This window comes from Apodemus sylvaticus, chromosome X, assembly GCF_947179515.1.
Source record: "Apodemus sylvaticus chromosome X, mApoSyl1.1, whole genome shotgun sequence".
Lineage (NCBI taxonomy): Eukaryota > Metazoa > Chordata > Mammalia > Rodentia > Muridae > Apodemus > Apodemus sylvaticus.
In genome coordinates, this window is record NC_067495.1 from 29363077 (window position 1) to 29390700 (window position 27624).

A 27624-nucleotide genomic window follows, 5' to 3' on the forward strand; every position below is an offset into this window, starting at 1 on the left:
TCCCTCTCCTCTAAGGACCGTGTACTTTGTATGATCCTTCTGTGATTTACCAGGTCCCTCCTCATATATCATCTTATATACAGGCCTCACAAAACTAGTGCCTTTAAAATCACTCACCATTTAGAAATAAGCAGCGAGCTCAGGCAGGCAGTATGAATGATCTACTTTCACAAAAAGAAAAAGACCTGGGACAGGAACCAAGAGTTTCTGTCTTCAGCCAGTCAGTGCTCCGTCTGTTACATCAATTCCCCACTCACAAGTGTGGGAGAAGCCTATCTGAATTGAAGTCATTTCAGGTTTTACCATTGAGCTCTTCCATTAAGTCAGCCTCACAGAGACATTAAACATGAAAAAGTTTTCCATTAAGCACCGAAGGTTCCATACTTTCTATTTAAATGTTTGTTTAGGAGATTCAAGTGGAACTAGACATTGTCTAAAGCTGATCACTTTCGGACTTAAACAAGTCTTTGCCTCAACTACAAAACCCTTAAAAATATTAAAACATGGGTTTGAATCCCAAATATTCTCTTGTCATTGATTGACTGTTAAGAAGGAAAACAAGAGAAAGTTTAGGTCCTTTTTGGTAATTCCCTTCCTAGCAACTTGTGGCTGTATCTCTAGAAAGTTGAAATTAGGCCTTCTTTCTGTCTGTAGAGAGCCTGTTTCTATGCTCTATGAGGTTTTCATTGTTCTAGAAATGCTATGGCAACTCTAGATGTTTGTAAAAACCTTATCTAAACTGATGCATAGGGATTATTTGTTTTAATGTAATGTATCTCAGAAATAAAATTTCACAAGGCCTTTGTTTTCTTTCTTCTCCTTTCTCTTTCCTCTTCCTTAAACATGAAACAAAATACTACTAGCTTTGAAAAGTACTGTTAACGAATCCTTACCAAAGGACGTATCTGAGGATACAGGTAGGATGAAACCATTTTAATGTATTCTCTACCCAATAATCTAATTGTAAACTCTCAGCCATTTGGTGTCCTGAAGAGTGCTGTGTCTGTGATAGTGCGTCTGTTTGTCTCTAAACTTTTGGCCTGTGTTTTGTAAAACAAGAAGCCTTAGGTTTTATACCTTCTGCCTCTCTTCAGATAGAGGATGACTTTAGGCTCTGAATTTAGATTTCATTCAGTTTGAGTTTAGAAGTATCAAACTGGGACAGTGATTCAGATAAATGTCTGTGTTTTCTGCGTAAAGTAAGGAACTCATAAGGTGGATTAACTAGAGGCCCAGAGTTGGTATTTTCATTGCCAAAGTGTCAATCTTAAATATCTTTATAATCCTTCCCTACCAGGAAGGTATTGCTTAAACATGGAGTAGATTACAAGGAGAAAAAAAAGGAAGTTATGAAGTCAGTTTCCTGGAGAAAAACGTGTCTGGAAAACCATAGAGAATTTCTGGGCCAGTGTTTTCAACTTTCTTTAAAACCTATTTATTTATTCTATTTTATATGTGTATATGTGTATGCCTGAGCACATATATGTGCCTTATATATGTGCAGTGCCCGTGGATGTCAATAAGAGGTGTTGGATCCTTGGAACTGGAATTACAGATGGTTTTGAGCTGCCATGTGGGTGCTGGGATCTAAACCCAGGTCCCATGCAAGAACAATAAGCCATCTCTCTAGCCCCTTTAGCTTGCTCTTAATGGAGCTGTTACTGACGCAAGATAAACCCTGTTAAAATTCAAGTGGCTTCAGAAAGCATTTTTATTTAGACCTTTGGTTATGAGGGTCAGAATGAAGTTTCTCCTTTCTTCTTTATTATTATTGCTCTTGCATATTTAGAATGTAAAAAATGTTCCTTATGGTTGACTATCATCCTGAGCTCGCTTATTTAAAGTTGTAACAAAGAATCAGTAGACTACTGAAGCTTATGCTTGTGTTTCCCAAATACTAAAGTTCATTTGAAGTTTAAAGGCAAATGTAGGATGAAGAAAGAGGAAGTAGGAGTAGGAAGGATTGGACAGAAGAAATCCCAGCCTGCAGGTGATTCTTCCTCCAAAAAAGCAATATTGCAAAAATAGGAAGCTAAGATGGTAAATCAATCATGACTCTAAAATTCAGTGAGAATTCTTAAGCCTGAGTTTGACTTTTGAAACGTATTTGGATCCATTCATCACAGGGGAAATGTTCTATTTGCATAGGTCAATTCTAAGCGCCTCTGATTTCCGATGTTAAGGTAGATGCTTTGTAAATTTCATAACATGGTATTAGTAAAAGCTATTTCTCTTTGGAGTGTTAAATTAATGCTTCTCCTATAGGCTTTGAGAATCCTAAGTTTTCCTATTTGTTCCAGAGATTTCAGCAAGAGAGCAAGTGTTCTCTGAGGCATGACCCTCGGTTTTCATTTTTAACATTCTTTGTCTAGGATTTGGCACCACCAGATAAAACCTAACAGGTGTGTCACAGCACATGAAGTATATCTAAATTTGTTTCACACTGCCTGGGGACATGCTGTGTGATTTTTGATTTATTCTTTCTACTGCTGCCCCCTTCTGGATATGATGCAATCCCTCATCTCAAACATATTTAATAGCCTGTTTCCTGTGGTGACTACCACAGTTTCCCCCTGGGAGATAGGAGAGTCAGTCACAAGATAGTAATTATAATTCTGGTAGTCAGTGTACTGGAGACAGTTCCTCTCAGCCTCATTGCAGGCTTTTAGGTTAATCATTAGGTCTGTGTCATTTTCCCTGTCTCATTTCCTGGAAAGATGATGAAAGATAACGTGCCTGGAGTGTTCCAGGAAGTTGTCATTTCCCCCCTCTCTCCAGCTAAATGAGAAGCTATGATCCATCCATTGGCTTTTGCTTGAGCTTGCAACCTAGTGTGCCCTTGCCATTTTTGCAGATCCTCACATGCACTGGGGAACTGAGTCAGGCTGTCAGGGTGGTGGATGGAAGACTTAACTAGGCTGGTACTGTTGAGGCTTTCGTAGTCTGAAACCTGGGTCAATTCACCAAGCTGTACCTTGGATACATCTTTGCAGGTAGAAAGGAAAAGTATGTCTCTGCTCTGCTTATTATCACCATTCATGGCCGTAATACTGCTGCTAGCAGTGAAAGTGATGTGGTGGGTGATAGATGAGGGGTGCCAGCCATCAGGGAATGGAGATTCCTTGTTAAACATTTCTGACACACTCTCACCCGTTTAGTTACTGAATACATACGTGTTAGTGGAGTCTAAGACGTGTCATGCCTCATGTTCCAGTCCAGCCTAATTCAAGCACACACAGTGCATGGTAGTAGTTATCCTCTTGCTTCTGGATCGTGACGAGGTGTTCCTGGGCTGCATTGCTGCTGTGGGCAGTTGCAGGTGCTGTACCATTGCTAGTGAGCAGCTCCCAGGCCTTCTGCAGTCTTTCTAGCTTTCTGCTACCCGCTCCATCTCTACCACTTTTTATCCTGTAAGGAACTAAATTCACAATCCAGATGTTCAGGCCTAGAATATTAGGGATCTTTATTTCTCTCCTCTACAAAAGGAAGTGTTTGCCATTTTGCAGGACATTCGCATTCCTAGGACTCCAGCCTTCTTACTTGTCTGAGAGGGATTTGCTTACCAGGTGAGGAAAGAGCAGCTCAGCTGCATGCATGGTGATGTGACCAGGAGGAGCACCTGGGGTTTCTGGACCCCCCAACCTGGTCTCGGTTCCTTTCTTTACAGCTCATTCACACCCTTACCCATTTGTCTGTCTGCCTGCCTGTCTCTCTCTCACTAGCAGAGCTCCCCCTAGCTTCCACATCCATCTGTCCCTGCAGCAGCACAAAGATAAAGCTGAAGGCAAATGACAAAGGAGTTACCTGTCCCATGGTATGGTGGGATGGGAAACAGCATTTTAGCATGGCTAGGACTTTTGCTACTGAAATATTTCTGGAAAGCAGTGATTCCTGAAGGAGAAAAGCAACTGGGAGGAGCAGTGCTGGGCCTCCTCGGAGGTCTGCCTCCAGCACTGCAGTGAGTCTGGTCACAGCTTTGCCTCCTAGCTCCAGGGCAGTCTCTTTGGCTGTGGAGAGTTGCCTTTCTTTGCTTCCTGGAGTCTGGTAGGAAGGAGGGAGGGCTTGTTCCTTTCTTTGCCTAGGTGTGTGTGCTTGATACGAACAGGGAGAGTCTCAGGCCTGTTGGCTTTTCCATACTTTGGTTGGTGAGGAGCAGGCTATGGCAACATTTCATTTGGAAGCTGAGACATGCCTGGTCTCACTAGATTAGGAAGAATGGCTCTTTTTTTTTGTGCAGCTGACCACATGTGAGGAAAGACTGACTCTGGGGAGTTTGCTTTGTGCCTTGCTGGCATTTAGGAGACTTTCAGCTCCTTTCTTCTTGCGTGTCTAACCCAAAGGTTGTGATGATCCTCATCAATCTACACTGCTTCACAGCAGAGGAGGCCTTTGTCTGTGGAACAGTGTAATGAGGAAGGAATGGTGCAGCAAGACACATTCTTTTGGATAAATATGTGAAACAAAGAAACAAATTATATTCTCCCCATCAAATTCTTTCTGTGGATTTTTATGATAAAAACTTGCGGTGTTTGCAAAACCATAGCAGAGCTCTGAGGTTCTAAAAGCACCTTCCACAAATAAGTGGAAACACAAAAGAGGACTGATGTTTGTGTCTTTCTAATCACTCTGCACTACTTCTGGTGGGAACGTGGGCTCCATGGCTATTGATAGTGAGTACATAAGCTTCTGATTTAGGTTTCGTGAGGAACACATTTTAATCCATAGTATTCTTTGTATGATTTGGTTACACAGACGGGGAAAGCAGAGTATTTTTTTAATAGAGGGATATTTTTGAGGTAGGGTTTCATTCTGTAGGTTAGCTAGGCTATTCTGGAATTTGCCTTGTAGCCCAGGCTGCCCTCAAACCCATGGTGATATTCCTGAGCTAGCTTTCTAAGTGCTGGGATAATAAGCATGAGCAGCCACACCCGGCTATGGATATTTTCTTAGAGGGAAAGTTGCACACCTTTTTCCTTTTTTTTGGTAAAAGCTCAGCTTTCTCATGACCATGGTAATCATGGTGCTCTGTGCATGCACAGACATATGTACACATATGTGTACATATACATGCTTGCATGCATGTGCACAAGGTCTCATTAAGTTAGGCTTGGCTGGCCTAACTCAATATATAGACAAGGCTGGCCTTGAACTTGTGGCAATCCTCCTGCTTCTGCCTCTAGAATTCAGGGATTAGCTCCTACACCTGACTCTGGTAATATATAATTAAAGAAGATATGCAGCTAGATATATTCCTAACCTTCATGGGAGACTGGTTTCAAGTCTATTATTAGACTATCATGAGAGACCAAGAAGCCCTCAGGTGGGAATCTATCATTATATAAAAAGACAAACTCTTAAGTAGGTTGTCTTTTTATCTTGGAATGTCTCCATTAATCCATTTATACTTTAGAAAAAAATCCATTTAGACTTGAGAATGGTCTTTCAACGTTTTAATGAAAGAAAACTTGCTGGACTTCTTTCCCTCTCTTGCCTTTAACTTTCAAAGTAAAATAGGAATTATCATAGTGTGGAATCTCCTGTGTTCTCACATGGTACATCAACCTCGGTTTTGCTTGTTGCTGTGTTCTATACTAGCCCAGGTGCTACTCACTACCCTGATTAGCTGAGAAATGAGAAGCCAAGCAACCAACTAATAATGTTTTGTTTCAGCAACTTCTAAGGACTGCAACAGTCTCAAAGCAAGACCAAGATCCAGGTAGTGTTTATTTAATTTCTCATTTGATGCTCTTTGTGCCTTTTCCCTGCCTACAAGTAAAGAAAAAAACCCAAACCCACATTTAAATCAGTATCTGGTTTACCTTTAGATTTGAATCTAAAGATGTGGGCCATTTCACTTCTCGATAGAGTGGCCTGCCTTGATTACACAGTGATGCTCGAGAGCCTTTTAGTCTTTGTGGGCATTAGTGCTAGAAGATGGTGGCTATGGTTATCTGGACCCCTGACAGGAAGTAGTTTGTGTAACATGACTGAGCTGGGGTAGGATGATAAGTAATAGAGGGGTATAGCTTTGTTAAGAGGGAACTAGGGTTAAAAGGTTTAAACTTTAAAGTTTCTGTGACTATGAACACATAAACAGTAAGAACCCTGGAACAGAAAATCTATAGAAGGGAAAATGTTTATGGTGACTTCAAGGAGACCGGGCTTTAGGTAAGCACTACCTAGAGTCTGTTTGAGCCATTCTTGGTGCCTTTTCTCAGCTTTACAGTTTTAAATAACCATCAGCAAAAGAGGGAGAAGCAAGCGAACATAGTTGTGGCTGTTATCAGACTTGGAAGAGAGGAGCAGAGGGGAAATACAGAGACACGCAAAGAGTTAGCCCGCTGCGTTGCGTTGCTCTAACTCTCAGTGACTAATTTTCCTCCTTCAGCTTCAGCTCCTCTACACCAAGTTGATTTAATCTTTATCATATTTTATGCTCTTGAAATTTAAGGAATGCTATCTCAATGTAAATCAAGGAATTTAGTTTTCACTTTCTTGTTCATATAAGCCACAGATACTTACATTAGTATATATTTTAAACAACAATTAAAGTAAAAAGAATAGTATGGCCACTCTTTCTATGGTTACCATATTTAATCATTCTGTTTTTTTTTTTAAGGATTGACAGATTCTTTACATATTAGTCTGTACTAACTTTGGGATATAGAAATGATAATATTAATTAACTTTTACAATAAGAAAGGCCTCTATGGGCTGGAGAGATGGCTCAGTGGTTAAGAGCACTGACTGCTCTTTCAGAGGCCCTGAGTTCAATTCCCAGCAACCACATGATGGCTCACAACCATCTGTAATGGGATCTGATGCCCTCTTCTGGTGTGTCTGAAGACAGGAACAGTGTACTAATATACGAAAAATAAATAAATCAATCTTTGAAAAAAGAAAGGTTTTCCATGAATTACAGAAATGAGCTGATGTATACTATATTAGCCACAAATTGAACCTCATAAATATGGCTTTGATATATACCATATTAACCATTAAATTGAACTTCACAAATATAGCTTTTCTTGAGTTCTTCTCTCTCCTCACTATGAATGAAAATACAAAAATACCAAAGGCACATCCTCTACTACTAATAGTCTGAACAAATTTAGTATATTATTCTTTAAGAGGTTGGCCTTCTGGTCCAATATGGATAATTTTACTTTTCTTATTTCTAACAGACTATTTACTGAGATTAAGACTATCAAACTATCTTTATTCTCATGTGTCAAATGGTAAGAACTTGTAGAAGTATAAGGGGAAGAGGGAAAATGACCATTCTGTTATGATGTTGTCCATCATTTTACTGGTCCCTTGCATATTATGTTTTACCTGGTCATTACCTGGTTGCAGTCATGCCATAAAGTCTTACTTATTTGATATTTATTACCTTTCCATGTAAAAATATAAACATAAAGATCACATACAAAAAGGATGTATGGGATAATATGTATATGTGTGTACATATATGAGTATGGGATAGTATGTATATGTGTGTACAAACATGTACATGCTCACACAAACTGTTACACTTACATTTTTATATTTATTCTTTCTTTCTTGAGTAGGACATGTCACCAAAGCTGTACCTGGCATAGAAAGCTTTTTGTAAACTTCTAGCTAGGAACTCTAGCTACTTTATAGAGCAATTATTGATTCCCTTTGGTTCTGTTTGTCAGAGTTAGAGAACTTTTCCCTTAGCTCTTGTCTTCATTTATCTTGTCTGTCTAGCTAGATACAGTACAAGGATCAACCAAATAGAATTCCCCCATACCATTATTATGGTTGTCTTAAAGATTGCTTCCTTGCAAGGCAAACAAAACCTGTAGACACCACAGAGAGACCTTGAGAGACTTTTGGTTTTGGAAAAGAAAAACCTTGCCTAGCAACAGTTAATTATGAATTGGACCTCATGGAAACCTGCCCCTCCCTGCCGAACTGTTGGTTACTAATGGATTCTGGAAGAAGAGCAGCCATTGTGTCTAGTTGTATACCCACCAAGGAGTTCACCAGGCACAAATTGATAGTTCCAAGTCTGTAGTCACACACATAAACCTCAGTGGGTCTAGTAAACAAAGAAACAAAACAAAATAACAAGCAAAAAACCTTATGAATGTGGGAAGGAGACTTGGGAGGAAGCAGTGGTAATAGAAATGGGAGGGAACTTAGAGAGGGGGGTATAATAATCCAAATGCATATTACTCATGTATGAAGTGGTCAAAGAATAGTTCTAATGAAAGTTAAAAGCAAACAAAACTTTGCTTTGTCAAAAACAGCTTTACCAAAACTAAAGGAGTTTAATAACCATTGATCAACTCTAATTTAGGAAGAACTGTTATAATAGCTATTTACAAAAGCCAGTTTCCTGAAGGTAATTTCTTTCTTAGATGTATCTTGCTTCCAAGGTAATTTTTTTGTTTTCTGCTTTGACATGAAGTCAGTGGAGAAAGTGAACAGAAGAGATGGACACATTTCTCCATGTGTTTCCTCCTCATCATATTGGGAACCTATCCTTATCAATAAACCAAAAAGTATGGTGTTGAATTAACATAGAAAACAAGTATGTTGCCAATGTTAGCTACTACTTCAGGAAGATTTCTTCTCTGCTTCACAAGCACTGAACCAACACCTTAAAAACTGAAACTAATAGGAAAGAAATTGGGGAAGAGCCTTGAGGACATCGGTACAGGGGGAAACTTTACTTAACAGAACACCAATAGCTTATGCTCTAAGATCAAGAATTGACAAATGGGACTTCATAAAATTGCAACGCTTCTGTAAGGCAAAGGACACTGTCAATAGGACAAACCAGCAACCAACAGATTGGGAAAAGATCTTTACCAATCTTACATCCAATAGTGGGCTAATATCCAATGTATACAACAAAGAAATCAAGAAGTTAGACTCCAGAGAGTCAAATAACCCTATTAAAAAGTGGGGTACAGAGCTAAACAGAGAGTTCTCAACTGAGGAAAACTGAGTGGCTGAGAAGCACCTAAAGAAATATTCAACATCCTTAGTCATCAGGGCACTGCAAATCAAACAACACTGAGATTCCACTTCACACCAGTCAGAATGGCTAAGATCAAAACTCAGGAGATAGCAGATGCTGGTGAGGATGTGGAGAAAGAGGAACACTCCTCCATTGTGGGTAGGATTGCAAGCTGGTAGAACTACTCTGGAAATCAGTCTGGTGGTTCCTCAGAAAATTGGACATAGTACTACCAGAAGACCTAGCTATACCACTCCTGGGCATAGACCCAGAAGATGCTCCAACATGTAATAAGGACACATGCACCACTATGTTCATAGCAGCCCTATTTATAATAGCCAGAAATTAGAAAGAACCCAGATGTCCCTCAACAGAGGAATGGATATAGAAAATGTAGTACATTTGCACAATGGAATACTACTCAGTTATTAAAAACAATGAATTCATGAAATTCTTAGGCAAATGAATGGAAGTAGAAAATATCATCCTGAGTGAGGTAACCCAATCACAAAAGAACACACGTGGTATGCACTTATTGATAAGTGTATATTAGTCCAGAAGCTCAGAATACCCAAGATACAATTCACAGACCACATGAAGCTCAAGAAGAAGGAAGACCAAAGTGTGGATACTTTGGTCCTTCTTAGAAGGAGGAACAAAGACCAGGCAGTGGTGGCACATGCCTGTTGAGGCAGAGGCAGGCTGATTTGATCAGAATACTGTCTTGCTGTCTGTCTCTTGTGTCTCTTGTCTCTACATTCTCTCCTAGGTGGTCTGGGGACCCTGTTGACTGTCCTGCAGGTCAGGACAAGTTCCAGGACAGCCATGGCTATACAGAGAAACCCTGTCTCAAAGAAAAGGAAAGAAAGAAAGGAAGGAAGGAAGGAAGGAAGGAAGGAAGGAAGAAAGAAAGAAAGAAAGAAAGAAAGAAAGAAAGAAAGAAAGAAAGAAAGAAAGAAAAAGAAAAGAAGGGGGAACAAAACAGCCCTGAGAGAGATACAGAGACAAAGTGTGGAGTAGAGACTGAAGGAAGGCCATCCAGAGACAGCCCCACCTGGGAATCCATCCCATATACAGTTACCAAACCCAGACACTATTGTGGATGCCAACAAGTGCTTGCTGGCAGGAGCCTGATATAGTTGTCTCCTGAGAGGCCCTGCCAGAGACTTAGAAAGAAAAACAGAGGAAGATGCTCTCAGCCACCCATTGGACTGAACACAGGGCCCCCAATGGAGGAACTAGAGAAAGGATCCAAGGAGCTGAAGAGTTTGCAACCCCATAGGAGGAACTACAATATGAACCAACCAGTACCCCCAGAGCTCCCAGGAACTAAACCACCAACCAAAGAGTTCACATGGAGGGACCCATGGCTCCAGCAGCATATGTAGCAGAGAATTGCCTTATCGGACATCAATGAGAGGAGAGACCCTTGGTCCTGTGAAGGCTCATTGTCCCAGTGTAGGAGAATTCAGGGACAAAGAAACAGGAGTGGGTGGGTTAGTGAGCAGGGGGAGGCGGATGGGATAGGGGGTTTTCAGAGGGAAAAATGAGGAAAGGGGATAACATTTGAAATGTAAATGAACAAAATATCTAATAAAAAACTGAAACAAACAGATTGGAGTTTGCAACATTCTGGCTTTTCTTCCATTTTCTTTAACTGTTGTTATTATAGTGTCAGAAGTCACCAAGTTAGCTATGCTTTGCTACACTTTAAAGAAAGTTAAAATTAAGCCTTTGCTTTGAAAATTTCCATAAAACCCTTATTTCTCAGAGCGAGGCTGGCAAACCTCCTGAAGCTGATTGCTGTTTTTCCCTTTCTGAAGCATCATTTGTGGCATAAGCCTTGTGTTTGAGTTCTTGGTCAGTGAGGCTGTCTCAATTCCATATGCGCCTGCGATCACATTACGAGTAAACCAGACTTTTAACTAGTTAATTCCATGAAGCCCTTTTCCTAAAACACAGAAAGATGTACGCTGAAAGGCTTACACATTGTTCTTATTAACAACTATCACAGAAACCGATTTGAATTTATACAAAACATTTTTGGAGAAATTATACATTTAGGCCTATTATATACTAAGGGTAAAAGATCCCAATCATGGCTGGGTTTGGACAATTATCATACATAATGACATTAAAAGGACAGTAGAATTTCTAGCTGCCTTTTGGCACCTTGTCTGTTCTCTGCAGTCATTTTGACATTGGGGTATTTTCTGTTTCAACCCAGCTTCAGGGAGTTAAGCTCTGCTCTCTTCCTTCTGACCTTCCCTTATTTTGCTACAGATCTTACTCTAGCACCTCCATAGAAGAGGCCATGAAAAGGGGTGAGAACCCCCCCACCCCACCACCACGGCCACAGAAAACCCATTCCAGAGCCTCCTCCTTGGATCTGAATAAAGTCTTCCAGCCCAGCGTGCCAGGTGAAGTGTCCCTCTGCAGCCACCCAAGCCATTCCCTTTCCTGCTGGAGGCAGTATATGTCACTGCTGCAAAGGCCTCTGTGTGTTAGGGAAAAGAGCAGACAGATCTGGCAGTTTTCCTTGGCATGCAAGTCTTTATGTTGCTGTCATATTCTTGGGCACACACAGACACACACACACACAAAAAAATCCCAGACAGATACATAGCATATGGGTCTGGAGACTTTCCACACTGCTGAGAATCAAGAATTATGAAGTTCTTATTTTTTTTTTTAACTAAGAGAACAAAAATGCTTCAACTGCAGGCACTGTGAGCCTGCTTGGCTGCAGTCTTGTCCTCTATATTCATGGTGATTTTAAAGTAAGATCAGTGGTATTGTCCTGAGACATTATATGGTTCTTCGAGGTCAGAGCTCAGTGATCAGCACCTGGCCAGAACTTTCTATGGTAGTTTATCCTTGTGTTCTTAGGGTTCAATTCAGAAGCCTCTACATCTCAATGATGTTTGGGTGGTGGGCAGGGGTATAGGGCTGTGGGCCTTGTGGGTGGGCTGCTTTGGACTTTCTGGGAATTATTTTTGAGCCAGAAGCTATATAGCACTGGGGCCGGAGGTGTCAGAGAGGCCTACTTTTTCCCTTACTTCCTGTGAGGTAGGGTGTGTCTTCCTAGGAAAGCTGAGGAACAAAATGTAGGAGACATGCCTTTGCTTCAGTACGGGTGACAGCAGGGACAGCATTGTCTCAGATGCCATGCGGGGAGCTGCAAGGGCGTTTCCACTGATGTATGTAGGTAAACTATCGATATGAATTCCTGAAATGTTTTCTCCATCTGTGTGCAGTTTAAATCAAGGCAGACTTGGCTGCTAGTGATGTTTAGATTATTACCTTCCCTACTAAAGCAAGGAGGCTCATTGGCTCTCACATTAGCATGACCTCAGTGTCCTGGCAGAGCTCAGGATGTTTCAATTGTTCTAATACTCTCGTCATAGTGAAGTTATAGATTGTTTTTTAATATACTCAAACTGGGACCTCTCTATGAAACTGATTCTCTGCAATGAGTTCATCAGATAAAAATTTCTCTTAAATTGTCCCCCATTCTTTGTTCCAAGTTCTGACATCATTTCATAGTGATTGGTCTTTAGGGTAAGAGTAGCCATAGGTGATGATATTATGAAAATTTCACATGGATATAGGATTATGAACGTGAAGAATCTACTGTGATTGTGTCAGTGTCTTTCCCCTGCACGGACTGAGAATGGAAACATATGTGCATCTCTCAGTGTATTTGGAGCATGCGTAGATGCTTTTTTGCCTGCTTGTTTTTCAGAGTGAGCTAATCTTTTGCCCCAGATTCTTTATATTTAAAGTAAGGCTAATATGTGCTCCTTGGGGTTATAAGGCTTTGGTTAGTTAATAAACATACTTCAAATATTAGCCTGTTTGGCCCATATACCTTAATATGTATCCAAGGCTCACATTTCCATGGCTGAAAAGTTCCAGGGGCAGCCCTGATACTTTGTGAGTGATAAGGATAAAGCCCCAGGACTCCCTTGATGCCAGTGGATAGTTCTGTGATTCTTTCTAGAAAGATTTCAGAAGGCTTCCAGAATGACCAGACTAGGATTAGTCTGTCATAGCACCCATTTGTTAACAAATCTTATATTTTTCTATCTTAGTGCTCTGTCTAACTTTGCCCATAGCCATATAAGATGCACTCTCAAGTTCCAGTCTCGAGGCTGCTTTAGAGAGATTCTGAATTTAGGCAGTGTCTTTTAGCATTTTCACTGGTGACATGTATTTCTTGGTTTGATAAATGGCATGTATTTTGGTTTGATAAATGTGTTGGAGAAAACTCTTTCATTATGTCTAGATAAATCTAATAGTTGTATTAAAAATAGCTAACGGGGTACTAGGAAAGATGACCCAATTGTTAAGAGTATGGGTCACTGTTCCAGAGGAACCTAGGTTCAGATCCCAGCACCCACATGGCTGCGCATAAGTGTCTATAACTCTAGTTCCAGGGGATCCAACACCCTCTTCTGGCCTCCATGGACATTATATGTGTGTGGCTCACAGACTTATATGCAGGCAGAGTATGTGCACACATGTGGTGATGATGATGATGATGATGATGATTATGATGATGATGTTGATAGCTGGGCAGAGAGATCTGCATTCATAGACCAATACCAGTTTCTTTTAAGAATAGGTGTTCCCAAGTGGATATATATATATTTTTTGATACAGGGTCTCACTATTTAGTCCAGGCTGGCCTCAGAATCACTATGTAGTCCCAGGGTAGTCTAGAACTTTTAGGGGAATCCTCCTGCATCAGTCTCTCAAGTATTGGAATCCAGCTTACACGAAAGGTTTACAGAAATGAACTTTTAACAAGCAGTTTAAATTCATCTCATGAGGAACAGAATGTTCCTATAGTATAAAAGGCAGATGTTATCTTTGTGTCTTAGGTTTCTATTGATGTGATATAGCCCCATGATCAAAGAAGGGCTTACAGTTCTAGAGGAATCAGACAGGTTCATGACCATGGTGGTTGGAAAAGTATGGTAGTAGGCAGGCATGACAACTGGAGAAGCAAGCAGAAGACGGGCGGCTTACATCTTCAACCACAAGCAGGAAACAGAGAGAAAAAAAAACTGAAAAAGCACAGGCCCTAAAGCTCTCAAAACCTGTCCTCAGTGACACACTTCCTCCAGCAAGGCCACACTTCTTCGGCCTGCTTAAATAGAGCCACCAACATGGCCAAGTATTCAAATGCCTGAGACTAGGAGGGACATCTCACTCAAGCCCCCATACATGGCATCTACTTAATTTGTTTCTGTGTTAGTTCATTCTTACAGAAAAGTACTAGAGGTTTTCTAAATTGTGTACAATTTTATTATGTTCTATATTTCTAGAAAATATTTAAAATGTGATGAGCCAGAAAATGCCTAAAGTAGAGAGAGACTAAACATACCAGAGGCCTTAGAGAACATATATGACCATGATCATTACACTAGTCTTTAGACAACAGGATCAGACTACACTTGTTGTTCCATGTCCTAGCCCTTCCAATTAGTACTTTTTCTATTTCACGGTGAAAAAAATGTACCATTCTTTTTAATGAATGCATGATATGAACGTGCAATAGTTGATTATACATTGGTAGAAAAATTTCCCCCAACAGACACAAACTTTCTTTTCCTCCCCCACTATCCCACTTCACTCTTAGGATGCAAACAAGGCAAAAGTAATCAATGATTTCAAACCTACACTTACATTTTCTCATCCAGTTATTTTCTTGTGTTAAATCCTAAATGGAGGAGTTTGGGCTCAAAGGCCATAGATGTTTCCGGTACAGATGTATATTGCTAGAGTGCTGCAGAAAGCCTGTGAGCTTGCTTCATTTCTAGCTTGTCTCACTGTGTCCTCTAGATCCTCATGTATCAGTCCTCATCTCTTTTTGAATGTAGGCAAAAACTTTCTTGATTCCTTATAAGTTCAAGCATTTTTTCCACACTGTTATTGGCCATTATTTCATCTTTTGTGACTCATTTGCTTACAAGGTTCACTCAACTTCTGTTGACTAATCACAGGTACCATTTACTATATATTTTCACCTTTCCTAAGAACTTCTGTGCTTCTCTTCTCCCAGGAATGTGAGAATGCCAACAGGCCATGGACAGCTGATCTACTACTCTGCTACGTCCTTTTCCCTCCAGTCTCTCCTGCTAATTTTGTCTTTTTACAAGTCTATCTGGGCTGCTGTATTTATAAAAACAGGAATAAGAAAAGGAATGGGAAAGAAGGGAAGATGGTTTGAGATGAAGCAAGATATTGACTTGAGTGGAAAAAACAAAGCCTTCTTTAAAAGATGGGGCTCAAATGGTGGTAGAATGCAGTGTGTGCTGCTGAGGTGTGGAGAGATAGTAGCCTAAAGTGATAATATGGAAAGGAAATTGGATGTAGGGGCTAGAGAAATGACACAGCAGCAAAGATCATTGACTACTCTGTCTAGTACTCAGTACCCACATGATTGTACATTGTGGTGGTTTGAATATGCTTGACCCAAGGAGTGGCACTATTTGGAGGTGTCACTGGCATAAGCTTTAAGACCCTCATCTTAGCTGCCTGGAAGCTAGTCTTCTCCTAGCTGCCCTCGGAACAAGAGGTGGAACTCTCAGCTCCTTCAGCCCCATGTTTGCCTAGATGCTTCCATGTTCCCGCCTTGATGATAATAGACTGAATCCCTGAACCTCTAAGCTAGCCACAATTAGATGTTATCCTTTATAAGAATTACCTTGGTCATGGTATCTGTTCACAGCAGTAAAATCCTAAGACACTCATGTAACTCCAATTCTAGAGGATCCAACACCCTCTTTGTACTTTCATGGGCACTAGGCATGTATTTATGTGAATATGCACATGCAGGCAAAACATCCATACACATAAAAACGAAAGTAAATCTAAAATTAATTTTTTAAAAAAAGGCTAGAGAGATAGCTCAGCAGTTAAGAGCTCTTCCAGAGGTCCTGCTCTTCCACAGGTCCTGAGTTCAAGTCCCAGCAACCACATGGTGGCTCACAACCATCTGTAATGGGATTCAGTGCCCTCTTCTGGTGTGTCTAAAGACAGCTACAGTATACTCACATACATTAAATAAATAAATAATTCTTTTTAAAAAATCAAAAAAGCCTGGTGTGGTGGTGTACTACTTTACTTGAATCCTAGCTCTTGGGGGTCAGAGGCAGGTAGATTTCTGTGAGTTCAAGACTAGACTGGTCTACAAAGCAAGTTCAAGACCATCCAGGGTTATACAGTGAGACCATTTTGTAAACAAAAACAACTAAAAAAAGGCAGGCAGACAGGCAGGCAGAAAGGAAGGAAGGAAGGAAGGAAGGAAGGAGGGAGGGAGGGAGGGAAAGAAATGGATAGCCAAGAAGTAAACATGCAAGAGGAAATGAAGAGAAAGATGAGATAAAGAAGAGTAATGTTTATATCGAACACAGAACAACAATGTATAAAAAAATGTAGAAGATGGCCTTGTTAGACCCCAAAGGGAGGAGAGGCCCTTGGTCCTGGAAAGGCTCGATGCCACAGTGTAGAGGAATGCCAGGACAGGGAAATGGGAGAGGGTTGATTGGGGAACAGGAGTAGAGGAGAGGGCTTATGGGATTGTTTTTTTGGGGGGGGGACCAGGAAAGGGGATAACATTTGAAATGTAAATAAAGAATGTATCTAATAAAATAAATAAATAAATAATAAAAATGACAAGTTTGCAAATACAGAACAATAGGTTTCAATTTTGAGAATTGCAGAGAGAGTGTGGATATGGAATTTACAGGAGCCCAGGGCTCTAGGAACAGGCAACAAACAAGTGTGGGCTTTCATTGGAGAAGGTGATATGATCGGATCAGGTAATTTGTTGTAGATAATCCTGGTCTTAAAGCCATCTATTCACCTGTCTCACACAACTGCCATATTTGAAAGACAATATAAATGTGTGAGGATGAGCCAGCCACATGCATGTACAAATACATAAGTAAATGTAATAATCATGCAGGGTGTGATACAGATCTACAAAATCTAGAGGCAGTCAAGCCTGAGGCCTGTTTGATGATGGTTTGGTTTTGTAAGTTTGCTATTGTTACCCATGAAACATCTATTACTGAAATTCCTATAAGAAAAATCACATGCTGAGCCCACTCCTTTTTACAATTAAACTGGCTTTTATCATTACAATGGTAAATCTTTTTTCCATGAAATGTTTTTTTTTCTCCTCTACTGGATGGAAAGTCCTTCCTTCCACTTTTGACTCTGACCTGTTCTTCCAAAGCCATGCCAAAGGTTTACAGCATGTGGTTTCCATGGTGATGGTAAAAAAGCTTTAGTTCTGCCTTTATTACAATAGTCCTATCTATTCTTGTTATTGAGAATCTTGGCAGAAGCACGAAGACTGTGAGAGGTTATAGCTACCCTTTAAAAATTTAGACTAGGTACTTCTACCACTTCCACTCAGACCAAGGGAACAAAAACTGGTCCCATGGATAAATCCAGGTATGAAACAGGGTAGTTGTTTTCTAATGGCACCATTTTACTCTAACAGAGGAGGGTGGATATTTCTGGATAGCCTTTTTCTACCATACTTCATATTATAGCCTCATCCATTAAGAGCCACACATAAAACCATTCTGATGGCTGAAAAAAAATACTTACACATCATTAGTGGTTTCCCATCAGTGATGGTTAGTTGTTATGTTCCAGCTAGATAGAATCTGGAATTACCTTGGAAGGAAGTGTCAGTGAAGAATTGTCTAAATTAGGTTGTTTTGTGGGCTTGAGGTGAGAAGGTCCTTCCTACTACTGAGGCACCATTCACCAACTGTGTGAAAGGAGAGGGGGATTCAACAGAGGTAGGTGTTTGTAGCTCTCTGCTTCTTTTTTTTTTTTTTTTTCCTATGTTTTTTTTTTATTATTCGATATAATTTATTTACATTTCAAATGATTTCCCCTTTTCTAGCCCCCCCACTCCCCGAAAGTCCCGCAAACCCCCTTCTCTTCCCCTGTCCTCCCACCCACCCCTTCCCACTTCCCCGTTCTGGTTTTGCTGAATACTGTTTCACTGAGTCTTTCCAGAACCAGGGGCCACTCCTCCTTTCTTCTTGTACCTCATTTGATGTGTGGATTATGTTTTGGGTATTCCAGTTTTCTAGGTTAATATCCACTTATTAGTGAGTGCATACCATGATTCACCTTTTGAGTCTGGGTTACCTCACTTAGTATGATATTCTCTAGCTCCATCCATTTGCCTAAGAATTTCATGAATTCATTGTTTCTAATGGCTGAATAGTACTCCATTGTGTAGATATACCACATTTTTTGCATCCACTCTTCTGTTGAGGGATACCTGGGTTCTTTCCAGCATCTGGCAATTACAAATAGGGCTGCTATGAACATAGTAGAACATGTATCCTTATTACATGGTGGGGAGTCTTCTGGGTATATGCCCAGGAGTGGTATAGCAGGATCTTCTGGAAGTAAGGTGCCCAGTTTTCGGAGGAACCGCCAGACTGATTTCCAGAGTGGTTGTACCAATTTGCAACCCCACCAGCAGTGGAGGAGTGTTCCTCTTTCTCCACACCCTCTCCAACACCTGCTGTCTCCTGAATTTTTAATCTTAGCCATTCTGACTGGTGTAAGATGAAATCTTAGGGTTGTTTTGATTTGCATTTCCCTAATGACTAATGAAGTTGAGCATTTTTTAAGATGCTTCTCCGCCATCCGAAGTTCTTCAGGTGAGAATTCTTTGTTTAACTCTGTACCCCATTTTTTAATAGGGTTGTTTGGTTTTCTGGAGTCTAACTTCTTGAGTTCTTTATATATATTGGATATTAGCCCTCTATCTGATGTAGGATTGGTGAAGATCTTTTCCCAATTTGTTGGTTGCCGATCTGTCCTCTTGATGGTGTCCTTTGCCTTACAGAAACTCTGTAACCTTATGAGGTCCCATTTGTCAATTCTTGCTCTTAGAGCATACGCTATTGGTGTTCTGTTCAGAAACTTTCTCCCTGTACCGATGTCCTCAATGGTCTTCCCCAGTTTTTTTTCTATTAGCTTCAGAGTGTCTGGCTTTATGTGGAGGTCCTTGATCCATTTGGATTTGAGCTCTCTGCTTCTTGACTGGGCTTGTGATGTGACCAGTTGCTTTAAATTCCTGCTGTTGTGACATCTATGTTATAATGGACTGTAACCTGGAACTGTGAGCTATGATAAGCCTTTTCTCCCCGAAGTTGATTTTGTCAGAGTGTTTTATTCTTGAATATTTTATTTACATTTCAAATGTTTTCCCCTCTCTAGGTCTCCCCTTCGGAAATCCCCTATCCCATCTCCCCTCCCCTGCCTCTACGAGGGTGCTCCCCTACCCATCCACTCCCATCCTCCTGCCCAGGCATTCCCCTACACTGGGGAATCGAACACCCTCAGGCCCAAGGGCCTCTCCTCCCACTGATGTCCAACAAGGCCATCCTCACAGGTTGCTTCATGTGTACTCTTTGGTGGTCCAGTTCCTGGGAGCTCTGGTGGGGGGGGGGAGTCTGGCCTGTTGATACTGTTGCTCCCTCTGTGGACCTACAAACCCCTCAGCTCCTTCAGTCCTTCTCCAACTCCTCTGTCTGGGACCCTCAAGCTCAGTGGCTGCAAGCTTCTGCTTCTGTCTTTGTCAGCCTCTAGCAGAGGTTGACAAAGCAAGCACTTCCATCATCCATCAGCAAGCACTTCCAACATCCAAAATAGCACCTGGGTTTGGTAACTGTATATGGAATGGCTCCCCAGGTGGGACAGTCTCTGGATGGCCTTTCCTTCAGTCTCTGCTCCACACTTTGTCTCCATATTTTCTCCTCTGAGTATTTTGTTCACCCTTCTAAAAAGCACCGAAACATCCACATTTTGGTTTTCCTTCTTCTTAGGCTTCATATGGTCTGTGAATTGAATCTTGGGTATTCCGAACTTTTGGGCTAATATTCACCTATTAGTGAGCATGTGTCCTTATTGCATGTTGGAGCATCTTCTGGGTATAAGCCCAGGAGTGGTATAGCTGGGTCCTCAGGAATTACTCAGGCCTTTGAGTTTCCTCAGTTAATTCTGTTTAGCTCTGCTTCCCATTTTTAAAAAAGGTTATTTGGTTCTCTGGCATCTAACTTCTTGAGTTCTTTGTATATATTAGATATTAGCCCTCTATTGGATGTAGGATTGGTGAAGATCTTTTCCCAGTTTGTTGGGTGCCGTTTTGTCCTTTTGACAGTGTCCTTTGCCTTACAGAAACTTTGTAATTTTATGAGGTCCCATTTGTCAATTCTTGATCTTAGAGCATAAGCTATTGGTGTTCTGTTCAGGAACTTTTCCCCTGTGCCCATGTCCTCAAGGGTTTTCCCCAGTTTCTTTTCTATTAGCTTCAGTATATCTGGTTTTATGTAGAGGTCCTTAATCCACTTGGACTTGTACTTTGTACAGGGAGATAATAATGGATCAATTTGCATTTTTCTACATGTTGACTGCCAGTTTTTACCAGCACCATTTGTTGAAAATGCATGATCATTTTTGGTATATTAATCCTGCTAATACATGAGCATGGGAGATCTTTGCATCTTCTGTTATCTTCTTCGATTTTTTTCTTCAGGGACCTGAAATTCTTGTCAAATAGATCTTTCACTTGCTTGATTAGAGTTACACAAAAATATTTTATATTATTTATGGCCATTGTGAAGGGTGTTGTTTTCTTAATTTCTTTCTCAGCCCATTTATCATTTGTATAAAGGAAGGCTACTGATTTGTCCGACTTAATTTTATGTCCAGCCACTTTGCTGAAGTTGTTTATCAGTTGTAGGAGTTCTCTGATGGAGTTTTTTGGGTCACTTAAGTATGCTATCATATCATCTGCAAATATTGACAATTTGACTTCTTCCTTTCCAATCTGTATCACTGTGACCTCCTTTTGTTGTCTAATTGCTCTAGCTAGAACTTCAAGTACTATATTGAATAAATATGGAGAGAGAGGGCAATCTTGTCTAGTCCCTGATTTTAGTGGGATTGCTTCAAGTTTCTTTTCATTTAGTTTGATGTTGGCTACCGGTTTGCTGTATATTGCTTTTACTATGTTTAGGTGTGGGCATTGAATTCCTGATCTTTCCAAGACTTTTAACATGAAAGGATGCTGAATTTTGTCAAATGCTTTTTCAGCATCTAATGAAATGTCCATGTGGTTTTTTTCTTTGAGTTTGTTTATGTAGTGGATTACATTGATGGATTTCCTTATATTGAACCATCCCCTGAATTCTTGGGATGAAGCCTACTTGATCATGGTCAAGTATTGTTTTGATGTGTTCTTGAACTCTGTGAGAATTTTATTGAGTATTTTTGCATTGATATTCAGAAGGGAAATTGGTCTAAAGTTCTCTTTCTTTGGTCTTTGTGAGGTTTTAGTATCAGTGTAACTGTGGCTTCATAGAATGAATTGGGTAGTATTCCTCCTGTTTCTATTTTGTGGAATAGTTTGAAGAGAATTGGTATTAGGTATTCTTTGAACATCTGATAGAATTCTGTTCTAAATCCATCTGGTCCTGTGCTTTTTTTGGTTGGGATACTTTCAATGACTGCTTCTTTTTCTTTAGGGGTTATGTGACTGTTTAGATGGTCTATCTGATCTTAATTTAACTTTGGTATTTGGCATCTATCTATATAATTGTCCATTTCCTCCAGATTTTCCAGTTGTGTTGAGCATAGGCTTTTGTAGTAGGATCTGATGATTTTTTTGAATTTCCTCAGTTTCTGTTGTTATATCTCCATTTTCATTTCTGATTTTGTTAATTTGGATACTGTCTCTGTGCCCTCTGATTAGTCTGGCTAATGGTTTATCTATCTTGTTGATTTTCTCAAAGAACCAACTTCTGGTGTGTTGGCGTAACCAGGGCTTGCTGTGGTTGGAGAACTGCGTTTTGATTATGCCAACTAGCCTTGGTTTCTGTCGCTTGCCTTTTGCCATCTGGTTATCTCTGGTGTTAGCCGGTCTTGCTGTCTCTGACTGTGGCTTGTCCCTCCTGTAAGCCTGTGTGTCAGTACTCCTGGGAGACCAGTTCTCTCTGGGAGGAATTTAGGCATGTTGGCACAGGGTCAACTCTGGGGTGCAGACAGATACCAGAAGGACCCTGTGCCCAGCTTCTCCTTGGTTCCTATGCCCTGATGGCTCTAGGAGGGTCCCTCTTGGGCAAGGAATTTGAAGAGAAGTGGTGGTCTCACCCGTGTTCACAGGTGTGTCGGCTCTCCTGGGGGACCAGGTTTCTCCTGGTGGTATTTGTGTATGGAGTGCTGTGGCCCATGACCAGCTCCAGGTGCAGACAGGGGAACCAGAACCTCCTGTCCCAGTCCTGTGCCAGACCTGAGGGTTCTGGCAGGGTCCCTCTAAGCAGCAGTGGTGGTTGTTTTACCTGTGCTCACAGGCTGGTCTGCACTCCTGGGAGGCTTGCTCTCTCCTGGTACTATTTAGGTATGGCTTCCTGTGACATAGGATTAACTCTGGGTGCAGACGGAAACACGAAGGCTATCAGAGTGTTTTTTAAATCATAGGAAAAGAAAACAAAGATGTTACCTTTGCTTTAAAATATTGATAATAAAATTCATCCCATAATTAAAATTACAATGCATCCATACGATAAACAAATGATGTCTGTGTACTACTTAGAAAACATCTGAGATAAATTAAGCTACAAAGACCAATTGCAGAGTATTTGTGCTTGTAAATATATAGACAGTTTCAAGATGAATACTTATTTCTATTTTGAGATAGGGTCTCAAAACCTGTAATCCAGATTTAACTGCTTCCACCTTTTATATACTGAGATTAGTGTGCCTGACTCATGACAACCGATAAGTGATGATTGTCTCTAGGGAAAGGAACAGTATGGCTGGGGACAGGAATTAGAGACAGTCTTACTTTTTTTATTCATTCTTTCAAATATTGCTTCATATAGGCATATTACCTATTATGCTGTAAGGTCTAACAGTGGTACATGAGAATCCAGAGCTATTTTTCCTGGCTAAATTTACCCATCACAAAGTTGCTTACCATTCCAGGGTATCTTTCTAACCATCTGCTACCACCTCCTGGAATGCAGCTGAAATGACAGAAGCATTCTAGAGCATTTCTTTCAGGTACTGCTATATTTTTCAGCTTATTTTCTGTTCTCCTTCAGTATAGGGGGCTGGGAGACTTCCCATAACTTCTTTTGTGATATGTTTGCTCAGGTAAAATATCCTGCTAGTGTTCAGACTTAATGTGGGAGGTGAGTGTTGACTACTCAGTGGTGAACTGGTGGAAGTCTATCCCAGACTTTATATACATGGTTATATATACTCTGTGACTTGAGAAATAGGAAACTCCTTGGGGGTAAGAGATGCTTTCAAGACCAGACTCCCTCTCATCTTCTCTGAAGGATGTAGTTGGTTATCTCTGCCTTGGAGATTGCCTCATGTCTCATTCCCTTCGAAATTTCGTACAATTTAAGGCTTCAGTAGGATTATGGGATTTGTGCCCCGCATATTTGAGGCTCATGATACAGATCCAGTCCGAGCAGTTTTATTTTTATAAGTTGAAGTAAAATTTACCTTTAAAAAGCATACAGTTCAGTGGCCTTTGTATATTTCTAGTATTAAATAATCTATACTGTCCAATTTCATAACATTTTCAACATCTCAAAAGAAATCTTTATCCTTAATTAGTCATTTCCCATCTACCCTTTTCTCCCTGCAGTCCCTGGTAACCACCAACATACTTTATATTTCTATGGATATATGTGTTCTGAATATTCTATATTAATATAAAAATGTGGTCTTTTGAGACATTTCTTTTAAGTTATAGTTTTTAATACTCATCCACATTGTAGTGTGAATCACTGCTTCATTCCTTTCGCGGTGGCATGGTTATAGCAACTCTGTTTTTGTTGTTTATCTGTTGATGAGCATTTGACTTGTTCCTACTTTTTGACTATTGTGAATAGTTCTGTGATCATTCTTGTCCAAGTTTTCATGAAAACATGCTTTTTCTTTCTTGGACATATACACAGGTATAGAATTTCTGGTTTATATGACAGCACTTTAGTGGATATTTTGTGAATTTATTGAACTGTTTTCCAAAGCAACTCTATCAATTTACTACTTCACAAATAATGTATAGGGATTCTAGTCCATTGATACCCTTAGAATGCTTGTTATAGCTTTTTTTATTGCAACTTCCTAATGAGTGTGAGTCTACTATATGTCATGTTGGAAGAAGTAGCCATAAAAACATTGCTACATCTTATTTTTCTAATTGTCTTATTTATTTACATTCCAAATGTTGTCCCCCTTCTCCATCCCCCCTTCAAGAGTTCTTCACCTAATATCCCCTCCCCTTTGCATCTGAGAGGGTGCTCCCTCACCCACTACACCCCATCACCTGCTCCCCCACCTCACCCTCCCTGTATCCCCCTTCTCTGGGGCATCAACTTTCTACATGATTAAGCAACCCTCTCCTACAGAGGCCAGACCAGGCAGTCTTCTGCTACATATGTTCCCCAGGCCCACTGACTAGCCTATGTATGCTCTTTGGTTAGTGGCTCAGTTTGTGGGATCTCCCAGGGGTCTGGGGTAGTTGACACTATTAGTCTTCATATGGGGTTACCATCCCCTTGAGCTCCTGTTTTTTTTTTTTTTTTTTTTTCTTGATTTGTAAGTTGTATTTTTAAATGTATTCAAGTTTCTTTTCTGGTCTTTTCTTTTGAAGTTTTAATAGCACCATTTGAATGCAAACCTTTGAATGCTTTCCTTTTTTTTAAATTTTTTTTTATTATTCGATATAATTTATTTACATTTTAAATGATTTCCCCTTTTCTAGCCCCCCCACTCCCCGAAAGTCCTGCAAGCCCCCTTCTCTTCCCCTGTCCTCCCACCCACCCCTTCCCACTTCCCCGTTCTGGTTTTGTTGAATACTGTTTCACTGAGTCTTTCCAGAACCAGGGGCCACTCCTCCTTTCTTCTTGTACCTTATTTGATGTGTGGATTATGTTTTGGGTATTCCAGTTTTCTAGGTTAATATCCACTTATTATTGAGTGCATACCATGATTCACCTTTTGAGTCTGGGTTACCTCACTTAGTATGATATTCTCTAGCTCCATCCATTTGCCTAAGAATTTCATGAATTCATTGTTTCTAATGGCTGAATAGTACTCCATTGTGTAGATATACCACATTTTTTGCATCCACTCTTCTGTTGAGGGATACCTGGGTTCTTTCCAGCATCTGGCAATTACAAATAGGGCTGCTATGAACATAGTAGAACATGTATCCTTATTACATGGTGGGGAGTCTTCTGGGTATATGCCCAGGAGTGGTATAGCAGGATCTTCTGGAAGTAAGGTGCCCAGTTTTCGGAGGAACCGCCAGACTGATTTCCAGAGTGGTTGTACCAATTTGCAACCCCACCAGCAGTGGAGGAGTGTTCCTCTTTCTCCACACCCTCTCCAACACCTGCTGTCTCCTGAATTTTTAATCTTAGCCATTCTGACTGGTGTAAGATGAAATCTTAGGGTTGTTTTGATTTGCATTTCCCTAATGACTAATGAAGTTGAGCATTTTTTAAGATGCTTCTCCGCCATCCGAAGTTCTTCAGGTGAGAATTCCTTGTTTAACTCTGTACCCCCATTTTTTAATAGGGTTGTTCGGTTTTCTGGAGTCTAACTTCTTGAGTTCTTTATATATATTGGATATTAGCCCTCTATCTGATGTAGGATTGGTGAAGATCTTTTCCCAATTTGTTGGTTGCCGATTTGTCCTCTTGATGGTGTCCTTTGCCTTACAGAAACTTTGTAATTTTATGAGGTCCCATTTGTCAATTCTTGCTCTTAGAGCATACGCTATTGGTGTTCTGTTCAGAAACTTTCTCCCTGTACCAATGTCCTCAAGGGTCTTCCCCAGTTTCTTTTCTATTAGCTTCAGAGTGTCTGGCTTTATGTGGAGGTCCTTGATCCATTTGGATTTGAGCTTAGTACAAGGAGACAAGGATGGATCAATTCGCATTCTTCTGCATGCTGACCTCCAGTTGAACCAGCACCATTTGTTGAAAAGGCTATCTTTTTTCCATTGGATGTTTTCAGCCTCTTTGTCGAGGATCAAGTGGCCATAGGTGTGTGGGTTCATTTCTGGATCTTCAATCCTGTTCCATTGATCCTCCTGCCTGTCACTGTACCAATACCATGCAGTTTTTAACACTATTGCTCTGTAGTATTGCTTGAGGTCAGGGATACTGATTCCCCCAGATTTCCTTTTGTTGCTGAGAATAGTTTTAGCTATCCTGGGTTTTTTGTTGTTCCAGATGAATTTGATAATTGCTCCTTCTAACTCTGTGAAGAATTGAGTTGGGATTTTGATGGGTATTGCATTGAATCTGTATAGTGCTTTAGGCAAAATGGCCCTTTGAATGCTTTCATAGGTCCAGGTTACATGTCACTTGTGCTTTCAGTATCCCATCGAAGAAATTATTGCCTAGCTCAAAGCTATACATTTCCTTTGCTTCAGAAAGTTTCATATGTGTGCTTTTAAAATTTATGGCATCCATTTCAAGTTAATTGTTGTATATGAGACAGAACTCCAGTTTTATTTTTCTGTATGTGTTTGTTTAGTTTTCCCTGTATCATTTCCTGAAGAATATTCATGTTTGATACTGTTCTGGAAAGTTAATTAAGTATGTCTTTATTTCTAGAGTCTCAAGTCTATTCCTTTATGTTTACCCTTATTTGAACTTAACAGTGTCTTAGTAATTATGTGATCGTAGTTTTTTTTTTCTTGTTGTTGTTGTTTGTTTGTTTTCGAGACAGGGTTTCTCTGTATAGACCTGGCTGTCCTGGACTCACTCTCTAGACCAGGCTGGCCTGGAACTCAGAAATCTGCCTGCCTCTGCCTCCCAAGTGCTGGATTAAAGGCATGCGCCACCACTGCCTGGAAGTTATTTTTTTTTAAAATTATTTCATATGTATGATTATTTTGCTTGCACGTGTGTGCACACATGAGGCTGACATTATATCCTCTTAAGAAAGAGTTATAGCTGGTTCTGAGATGCTGGTTTCAGGGATCAAACCCAAGTCCTTTGGCAGAGCAGCCAGAGCCATCTTCAGTTCTTAAAAGATTTTTTTGAGATTGCAATTTAATTGCAAAATGTCACCTTTCCTTTCCTATCTCCAAACCCTCCCATATACTCCCTCTAGCTCTCCTTTAAATTCATAGCTGTTGTAGTATGTTTTGGTATCAGGACTACAAGACCTTTTCTTCTTTTTAAATATTTTTTCACTGGGTTGGTACCCTGAATAGACCTTGGGTGCAAACTCTGTAGCCGGTCTCACAACATCCAGAGGGAGCTTCCCTCCCAGGAGCTCTAACACTCCCAGGATCATAGGATCAGAGGAGAGGAGGATACAACATCTGTCCCAACACTGGGAGTAACTGGGACCAGTAGGACCCAGGCACATGGGAACTCCACCCGACCAGTGGCTCAGGATCCTTCCAGTCTGTCTGGGCCTGTGCCCTGAGCAGACCTTGGGCACAAACTCTGCAGCCAGTCCCACAACACCCAGAGGAATCTCCACTCCCAGGCTCTCTGACACACCCAGGATCATAGGATCCCAGGAGCTTG

At 40.6% G+C, this 27624-nt stretch overlaps 1 protein-coding gene across 7 annotated transcripts in view; it reads left to right on the forward strand.

The window, feature by feature from the left end:
• Nucleotides 1–27624, forward strand: part of Reps2 (RALBP1 associated Eps domain containing 2) — a 244272-nt gene that overhangs the window by 123867 nt on the left and 92781 nt on the right. For 4 of the 7 annotated variants that reach the window (XM_052171138.1, XM_052171141.1, XM_052171139.1 and 1 more), the window contains exon 11: nucleotides 864–917. The exons of the other annotated variants lie outside the window; for them this stretch is intronic. In XM_052171138.1, the coding sequence (XP_052027098.1) occupies nucleotides 864–917 (54 nt within the window). The remainder of the gene's footprint in view (nucleotides 1–863; nucleotides 918–27624) is intronic. 7 annotated transcript variants of the gene reach the window in all.